General features: G+C 42.1%; 1 protein-coding gene across 1 annotated transcript; it reads right to left on the reverse strand.

Annotated features, from left to right (window-relative positions):
* Positions 1–479: 479 nt before the first annotated feature.
* LOC127160650 (E3 ubiquitin/ISG15 ligase TRIM25-like) lies at positions 480–6,875 on the reverse strand. Its single transcript, XM_051103309.1, has 4 exons — positions 6,250–6,875; positions 4,942–5,037; positions 4,609–4,842; positions 480–790 (listed from the first exon to the last, which is right to left on the reverse strand). The coding sequence occupies exons 1-4, from the start codon at positions 6,820–6,822 to the stop codon at positions 545–547; spliced, it is 1,149 nt and encodes a 382-aa protein (XP_050959266.1). The 5' UTR covers positions 6,823–6,875; the 3' UTR covers positions 480–544.
* Positions 6,876–9,386: the final 2,511 nt, after the last annotated feature.

Consider the following 9,386-nt stretch of genomic DNA (forward strand, 5'->3'; position numbering starts at 1 on the left):
TCCCTTCCTGCTGATGCTCTTATATGACACTGATATACACACACCATCACCTCCACTCCACTGCAGCTCCCAGTAACAGCGTCCCCACACACTGTCTCTACACAACACCTGATACCAATGAACAAATCTGTCTGGATGATCAGGATATGGATGATCTGTGTTATTGTAAGTAATCATTCTGTTGCTCTCAGACAGACGGAGGTGTTTATTCACTGTGTTCAGATCCGTAGTGAGCTGATGGGAATCTGATGGCGATAAAACACATCAGAATCAGAAATTATGAAAATGTTTAATGTTTTCATGTAGCTGAACTCTTCATGTTCAGTGTATCATCAGTGTCTCAGTACAGATGAGCAGATATCCTGTGCAAATCATCATTTATGTCATAAAACTCTTCAAACATGAACACAGAACTTTTCTGCTTGTTTTCTTACTGACTTACATTGTAGGAAGTCCTTCCTGGTCCTGGGAATAATGTTGGTGAATGTGACTGTGGAAATCAACAGACATGAACAGTGTGATTCTCATGATCCTGCATCCATTCCTAACACATTTCTAATATGATGTTCTCCATGATATGAGATGATGATGGACTCGTTTCTGAGAGCAGATGAATCTCCAGGACTTTACCTCTGTCTGAGATCTTCTTGAGCTCCTCTTTGCAGAAATTCTCCAGTTTGTCTTTCATCTGATGGACAGATTCTCTCAGACCATCAAAAGAGATGAGAGAAATGAAGGGATCGTCATTTACATCTGTAGATTCAGGAGGTGCTGAGAGAGACTGGAAACTCTACAGAAAACAGAAATCAAAACTCATCAGCTCCACACTTCACCCAATAACCTGCACCAACATCAGATTTGACTTGACTGATCTTTAGTAACTCACCTCAATCCAGCACATTCACAGCATAAGCTTCATTCTTCTCATATTCATTATATCACATGAGAACTACAGATTCTAGTATTTGCCGCTTACGCATACGTGAACTTTCTAGGAAACAGTTTAGATGATAAAACATCTGCAAAGCACATAAATGTCCATCTAACAGCTGAAGCACCTCAATGGAGTAGTGATGGGTCATTCTTTTGGAGTCGTTCATTCATCTTATGGGGCTGTTACGTGATGAACGAACGACTCAAAACCGAAGACTCGAGAGATGAACTAATCAATTCTTTTTCCCGGCTCAGACTGCATAGATGAATGAATGAATCAAACCAGAGGATTCGAGAGATGAACTAATCAATTCTCTTTCCAGAGAATTCTCTTTTTTGTCAACTGACAAGCCAGGGTATTGAAAGATCCTCACAAGGGTGTTCCTGACCCAGAGCTACTGCAGGAGCTGTGTTTTACAACCGACTATGCCGACTATGACTATGGGTGGTCTAGGAGTGCCACCTGTGGCTAAACCTGGCAGAAATGTGAGATGCTGAGAAAATTTGCTTTCTTGATGCTCCCATTTCCCAGGTTGGCCTCTTTGGTGATACCATGGAAGAATTTGCCCAGCAGTTCTCCGTGGTGAAGAAGCAAGCACATCCTGCCCCGGTGTGTGGCGAGCGCTAGCCCAGCCCTGCCGAGGCAGTAACCTCCACCTGCTCCACGCCGAGGGAGGCCCCCTGCGAGAACAGCTCAGGCCCTGCAGCAAGCCAGTCCTGCAGCCAGATGGTCCAGTTCTCACAGGAAGGTGGCACCGCCAGCCCGTCTACTGGCCACAAGGAACCCTTGTCAGGCTTCAAAGCATTCCTGAGACAGGCAGCCCAGAGGAGAGAGAACATTTGACCTGCCCGGATCCATCGGCTCTATCCCGGCTGTCTTCCATCTGGCAGACGGCCTCAACATGGTCAATAAAAAGCAATTTCCTTCTTCTCTGTGCACTATTCACAGCATTTCCGCCCCTCCATGCGATGGTCGGACGCTGTTCTCTCCAACCAGAACATGTGCTGGCACACCCATTGTGTTCCACCATGTTATGCAACAGCGAATTCAATCAGACGATCTCCCTCGCCAGGGGGATCCTCTGATTGCTTTCCACCAAACAAATGCACCAGACAAAACAGTCAGTGGTCTTCGGGGCTTCTCACCTCCAGCCACAGTTCCCCCACTCCAGATCTGAGAGTTTTGAATCGGGCCCTGCTCAAGCTCCCGTTCAAAATGTTAGCCCTCAAACGTGTGTTAAATCCTCACATGTGTCAAGATTGGTTTGTGGCAATAGACCTGAATGATGCATACTTTCATGTCTTGATCCTTCCAAGACACAGGCCGTTCCTGCAGTTTGCCTTCGAAGGTCGGGCTTATCAGTACAAGGTTCTTCCCTTAGGCCTCTCCCTGTTGCCCGGGTCTTTACAAAGGTTGCGGAGGCTGCCCTTGCCCCCCTCAGGGAAGTGGGCATTCGCATTCTCACCTGATTCTAACTCACTCGCGAGACTTGGTTTGCGCTCACAGGGATGTGGTTCTCAACCACCTGGCTCATTTGGGACTTTGGGTCAACTGGGAAAAGAGCAAACTCTCCCCAGTGCAGAGTATCTCTTTTCCTGGTGTAGAGCTGGACTCTGTCATTATGACTGCATGTCTCTCCCAAGAACGTGCGCGGTCAGTGCTGAGGCGTGTGAGAGCACTCAGACTCAGGTCGGCGGTTCCCCTGAAATACTTTCAGAGGCTTCTGGGGCACATGGCATCCTCAGCCACTCTAACAGATGCTTCCAAGACAGGCTGGGGCACTGTGTGCAACAGGCATGCACCCTCAGGGGTCTGGACAGGCCCCCGGCTGCTTTGGCACATCAACTGCCTGGAGTTGCTGACAGCGCTCTTGGCCAAGTGGTTCCGACCTTTGATTCAGGGCAAGCATGTGTTGACCCGCTCAGACAACACAGTGACTGTAGCGTACATCAACCACCAGGGTGTACACTCCTTTTGCATGTCACAACTGACCCGCCATCTCTTACTTTGAAGCCAGCACAGATTCAAGTCTCTGCGTATCACTCACATTCCCGGCAATTTCAATCGTGTGGCCAGTTCTCTATCACAACAGATTTCGCTCGGAGGCGAGTGGAGGCTCCATCCTCAGTCGGTCCAGATCTCTGGAACCTCCACCTATGGTCCCTGGACGCGACCAGGAGGACTTCAGAGAGCTTTCACCTTCAGTGGTAAACACCCTCTACAGGCTAGAGCCCCCTCTACCAGGCGGCTGTATGACCTAAAATAGTGCATTTTTGTCAACTGGTGTTCTTCCCAAGGGAAGGACCCATGGAGATGTGGTATAAAATTTGTGCTATCCTTCCTCTAAGGAGGCCTGGATAGGCACCCTTCTCAAAGGGTGTCGCTGCCTCGGGAGCTCTTGCGAATGGGGCCTCTTTAAAAGACATCTGCAGAGCTGCAGGTTAGGCTTCACCTAACATATTCACCAGGATTTACAACCTTCACATGGAACCAGTGTCTGCTAGAGTCTTGAACACAAGCTATTCGACTCCTGTACATCCTCTCCATCACTTGGCACTTTTGTACGTAGCTGAAGTTCAGCGGAGGAACTCGCTATAAGAATCCAATGCAAGGTGAGTGGCTTTTTGCAAATGTTTGGTTGGATTAGTGCCCCTTATGTAGTGGCTCCTCATGTGGCCCCATGTGTGTAATTTCCACCTTTATTTCTCTGTGCTTTGGTATTTCCCCCGAGACATTCCTGAGTTTTTGGTAGTCTCCCCTGATGTGGAGCCCACCTAAGACCACTTCACATATGGTGTTTTCACTTTTTACTCCTTTCTGGGCAGGTTGTGATCTCCATAGTGTCTTTTCCCCTAGGGGAAACAGTTACTATCCCAACGTTCTCAAGACACTCAGCCGCTCCACTGAGGAAAGGCCCGGCTGCAGGACAGGTCAGTTCTTGGACGTTGAAAGTTAATGAAGAGGTCAGCTGCACTTATTTTAACACGTTGACTTGTTACTATCTGTGCCCCGAGCACTCGTGACGTGGTCTAAGTTGTGGCGTGCTTATACAGGGTGCCCTATTGTCGTACACTTGACACAATGCGAAGTGTATGACAGAAAGGGAACATCTTGGTTACATATGGTAAGCCTCATTCCCTGATGGAGGGAACAGAGATGTTGTGTCCTTCATGCCACAACTCCAGACTGCCTCTGAGTGGGTTGAGACGCTTCAACTCCTCAGAACAGAACGAGTGAGCAGATCCTGCACTGCCCTATTTACACCCGGATGTCCCAATTTCATTGGCCTTTTCTCAAAGTTTTCAGAGGTGTTTGGGCTCCCAAGAGTGACCCCTAGTGTCGTACACTTGACACAACATCTCCGTTCCCTCCATCAGATGATTTGTTGTAGTGTGATCAACATTTGTGTAAGCAGTAGATGTGTTAGGGAAGTAACACGTAACATTTTTTATTATATTTTGCTAAAATGAACAAAATGACTCGAAAAAAGATTTGTTCATTTTGCTGAACAAGACTCAAAATGATCTGAGTTGAGTAGATTTGCTCAGGAAAAGCAGCTCAAAAGCTACGATTGGATTGACCATTATTTATAAGTTTAGAGTGTTTAAGACACTTAAGACATGGTCCAGTTCGCTCAAGTCCACTATGATGGTGTTCTTCTAAATCTATGTTACCTGCAGGAACTGGATGTGATCCTGTGTGTGTGAAAGCTGCTCCAGCTCAGCATCTCTCCTTCTCAGATCATTGATCTCCTGCTCCAGTCGCTCCAGTCGTCCTTCAGCTTGACTCACCGCAGTCTTTTCCTGATCTCTGATCAGCCGTATCAGCTCAGAGCGGCTTCTCTCAATGGAACAGATGAGCTCAGTAAAGATCCTCTCACTGTCCTCCACTGCTGTCTGTGCAGAGCGCTGTTAGGACACACAGTGATTCAGGCTTCAGTGGGACTGAAAGAGACAAGAGAGTCTGAACTGAGACTGAGACAAACTTCTCTTCTTCTCCAGACTCACCTTATGAGACTCCACAGCCTCTCTCAGCTGCTGAAGATCTTTCTCTCTCTGCTGGATTCTCTGCTGGAATGTCTTCTGCATCTCCTTCAGCTGCTTCTGCAGGACAAACAGATGATAGTGAATGTCACAGAAAACTACTGGCACTAAATCATCATGTGAACAGATGAATCCAGTAAAAGTGGAGCTGATTTACAATGGCTGTAGGTTCAAACTCCAGAAGTGATAATCGGTTACAATCATCATACATGAATTAACATAAAGGCTTGTTTCACACTGGAAGCACACCCTCACCAAAAAGTAGTATACTTTAAGTTCATTTTATTAAGTATACTTAAGTTAAGTTCAAGTATATTTTAGTATACTTTATGTAATAAATATACTAATAATAGTGTACTAGTAGTATATTTGTAAGTGCACTATTTCAATACTCCCTGGGACTAAATTGGCCCACTTTCTAGTATATAAAAGTATACTTTTAAGTATTCTTTAAGTATAACAGTAGTAAACTTTGAGTACACAACTAGTTTACATTAATGTTTTAATGTAGTTTTATACTGTTCTATACTGTTTTATATCGTAATTTTTCTTTAAGTGAACTTTACATCATACTTTAAGTATACTACTATGTCCCTATCTAAGTATTAATTTGTATATATTTTGTTATATGAATATCTGAACATACAAAACATTTAAACACTTGAATGTGGGTAAGTTTCACAAAAAAACAAAGCAAACCAAAAAAAACATTTTGAACAAAAAGCTGAAAATAAGACTATGAATTGGATTCAGAATTATATAATCAAAACGTACATGGAGTTGAACAACACCCCAAAGCTTGTAATTATTCCCACTTCATCGGTCGACATTTTATTCCACAACGTTACACAGTTTTGATGCCGTTTTATGTCTGTTGATGTTGCTTATGTTCCTGTTAGATTACATGTGGAAGCATCTGTTGTTTCAGTTTCTTCTTCACGTTTTTTTTTTTTTTTTTTTTTTTTAATTCTGATTCTAGGAGCATGAGTATAGCTCAAATATGTTTAAACTTTTTGTCAGTTGCTGAGGATGCCATGTGCCCCAGGAGCCTCTGAAAAGCTATATTTCTGAGAAGTAAATAAAGCCTATTTCTGAGAAGTACATAAAAAAGTAGACTAAAAGTATACTTTTTTTTTATTTAAGAAGTATACTAAAAGCACATCTGAATAAACTTTGTCATAAGGGCACATATACTAAAAATGAAACTGACTCAGATGTATATCGTCATACTGACAGTATTTTTGTTTTAACTTGTTCGTTCGTTTTAAATACCTGTTTCTCTGTCCTCTGTTCTGCTGCTGATACAGTGTTGTGGTTTTTATGTTCAATAATCGTACACAGCACACATATACATTTCTGATCAGTCTGACAGAAAACCTCAAGGATCTTCTCATGTTTCTGGCAGATCATCTCCTGCAGTCGTCCAGTGGCATCAATCACTTTGTGTGGCTTACGTGAATGAAACTCCTCGTGACGGTCAAAATGAGATTGACAGTAAGATTCCTGACACATCAGACAGGACTTGACGGCTTTGTATTTTCTTCCAGTACAGACGTCACACTGCACATCTCCAGCTCCAGCGTAACAGTCAGCAGGAAGTTTGGTCTTCTTCAGTTTCTCCACCACTTCAGTCAGCATGGTGTTTCTAGCTAAAGCAGGTCTTGGACTGAAGGTCTGTCTGCACTGAGGGCAGCTGTAGACTCTCATCTGATCCTCCTGATCCCAGTGGCTTGTAATACAGCTCTTACAGTAACTGTGTCCACAGGAAGTGGTCACTGGATCCTTCAGGAGATCCAGACACACTGGACACAAGAACTCATCTTGAAAAAACTGGGCTCCTGCCATTTTACTGCATGAATACAGAGACACAAACACACAACAGCTCAACTACACTTCAGTTTTTCTTTCCCTGAACTATGTTTCTGTTTCCTGGTTCTGTGTTTGAGTGACGTGTGTAAAACAGGTGTGTCTGTGAGTTTGTAAAGCAGCTTCCTCGTTCCTGTTCCTGTAGAGTCACACACTCACTGACATTCAGTAATTCAGTAAATCAGTGCATGGTGAATCTTTACAGTGTCTGTTCTGTCAATGTCAGTGTTGTGCATCCTTTAGATGAACTGAGAACATCTTTAAATTACAAACCAATTAATGATTTTGAATTGAGGGAGCAAATGAGATACAAAAATACAATTTGAATTAGGAAGTAACCAAGTATGGTTCCATATTCAGTGCACAGGGAGCAGTTGGGGGTTCAGTGCCTGGTATTGAAGGTGGAAGAGAGCACTGGTCATTCCTTTGTGACCTTTGGGTTACAGGTTAAGTCCACCTTTATTTCTTTAAAAGATTACAAATTTTGAAGGTTGATAGATACATGTGATAGATACAAAAATTCCCTGTTGGTTTTATTTAGTGCTCTCCTGAATAATGTCAGTGTATGGAGCAGCTCAAGCAGTGAACTCAGTCTGATCAACTCAGAAGAGCCAGAATTAGAGAAGATGTTCATATGTTGCTGAACGGTGCAATCTAGTGCTTCTCCAATTCACTGCATGATGTTGGGAACATCTGAGAGAAAAATCAATAATAATCAATCTAATTTTGTTTTTTAATGATTTACATTAAAATCAAACAGCAGAGCAGCAGCAGGGAGACAGCTGTCGAATATGACAGTGTTGCTTCACGTTGAAAGTATTTCTTTTGTAAAGAGCATCATGATGTTTGTGTTTGTGCTGATTTGTGTCAGTAGGTGGCGCTCTTTTGGGCCGGTACATTTTTTTCCCCTGCAAAGGACCGGCCCATTACAAAGCATTATATAGATGGAGTGAGAACAGATCTTGCTCCCCCCCTATGTAAATATCGCTTGACCTCTTTTCCACTTTCCTCTCAGTCTCTCAAAATGTACAGACCAAAGTGAAATGGTGGTGCTGAAAAGCTCAGGGAAAAGTAGCTAAATGTGCCTCGTCGTTGGCAATTGCGAAATGTACACAGCAGAATTATCAAGAACAGGCTTGCCGATTTTTGTCCCAGTCCAGCCCTGAGAGTTCAGCTTTCTACAGGAAAAAACAGCCAATTACAACTCACCTGTTTTACAGCCTACCAAAGTTCATGAACAGTTTAGAATAATAAAATGTACAGTTTTTTGTGCGGTTCACAAATATCACAACAGTTCTAAAGTGAGTAAATATCAGGGGCTTAGAGACATTCATGTATGTGTCAGAATACACAGGATACTCCCATTTAAAAATAAATATATAAATAAATGCACAAATTAATAAAAACACTTAGATTAAAAACAGACACACCAGATATCAGAAAATCAGACTCATTTATGTATCAGAAAATAAAATAATTAGTTAAAAAATAACAAATTTGGTCTATTTTTCAAAAATCAATTTAAAAAAAATTGAATTAAAAAAAAAGAGTAAATATATTAAAAGTGAAATTAAAGATGATTTTAATTGATTAAATGATTTCTTTTTTTTTACCTTTTAGGTTTTAATGATCTTTAAACACTTTACTAATCATGTCTGAATCAAGTTTCTGAATCAAACCATTGTCTGATGACATTAAAGGAATTCATTCTGTCATGATTTGCATGTTTGGGTGAACTGATCAGTGTTAGTACAGATACCTGTGTACAGAATCGAGTCTGTGGACTGAATCGATGGCCATCAGCATCTCAGTCAGGTAGAACTGAGCCATGTCCTCCAGATACAATCACCAAACTTACTCAGCAGTGTCAGCAGATCTCCAGCGACATAGTAATCCATGAGCAGATCCTGCAGAGCAGAAGAGGAGAATGAACAGACAGCACTGAACATCTGACAAACACCACATCACTGATTCATGAACACTGAACAAAACACACCACACAACTGAATCAATTTCTCAATGAATCAACTCAACACAGTTCACCCGTTTGGTGTCCATTTGCTCTTTTTACACTGACTATCACTCTATATAAACAAATACAATCAGATACAACAAGAATTTCTTAAATGTTTATTACAATATATACTGACAAATCAAATATTCACTTCAGTGGTGTGAGATGACTGGATGATTTCAACTGATTTCCTATTGACCTGAATCAACTGAACTGCAGTGGTAAAATATATTAAGCTACAAACTCAATCATAATGCACAATGTTTCCATCTGACATACATTTTAAGGTGCAGCTCATCATTTTAATAGTGTTTTCACTAGTTAGCAGTAAACCGGTTTACTCACCTGAATATATCCGTAGATTCTTCGACGTGGAAAACAGTTCTCTTCGGAATGGAAATATATGGATATTTTATTTGTAAACTTATTTCAGTTAATCTCATTAAACTAGCGAGCTAGTTTAAACATGCTGAAGACACGGAAAGCGGAACAGACAAATTGATTCAATTGAGTGAGTCATTTACGCTGG

The sequence above is a fragment of the Labeo rohita genome, unplaced genomic scaffold (genome assembly GCF_022985175.1).
Source record: "Labeo rohita strain BAU-BD-2019 unplaced genomic scaffold, IGBB_LRoh.1.0 scaffold_413, whole genome shotgun sequence".
Lineage (NCBI taxonomy): Eukaryota > Metazoa > Chordata > Actinopteri > Cypriniformes > Cyprinidae > Labeo > Labeo rohita.

Bases quoted from the DNA above. Each gene is read 5' to 3' on its own strand.
- LOC127160650 (XM_051103309.1), bottom strand. From the start codon at position 6,822: ATGGCAGGAGCCCAGTTTTTTCAAGATGAGTTCTTGTGTCCAGTGTGT. The intron at 5,038-6,249 runs GTATTTAAAACG...TTTGTCCTGCAG, and splicing joins AACAGAGGACAGAGAAACAG to AAGCAGCTGAAGGAGATGCA. The intron at 791-4,608 runs GTAACATAGATT...TGTTTTCTGTAG, and splicing joins ATCACATCCAGTTCCTGCAG to AGTTTCCAGTCTCTCTCAGC.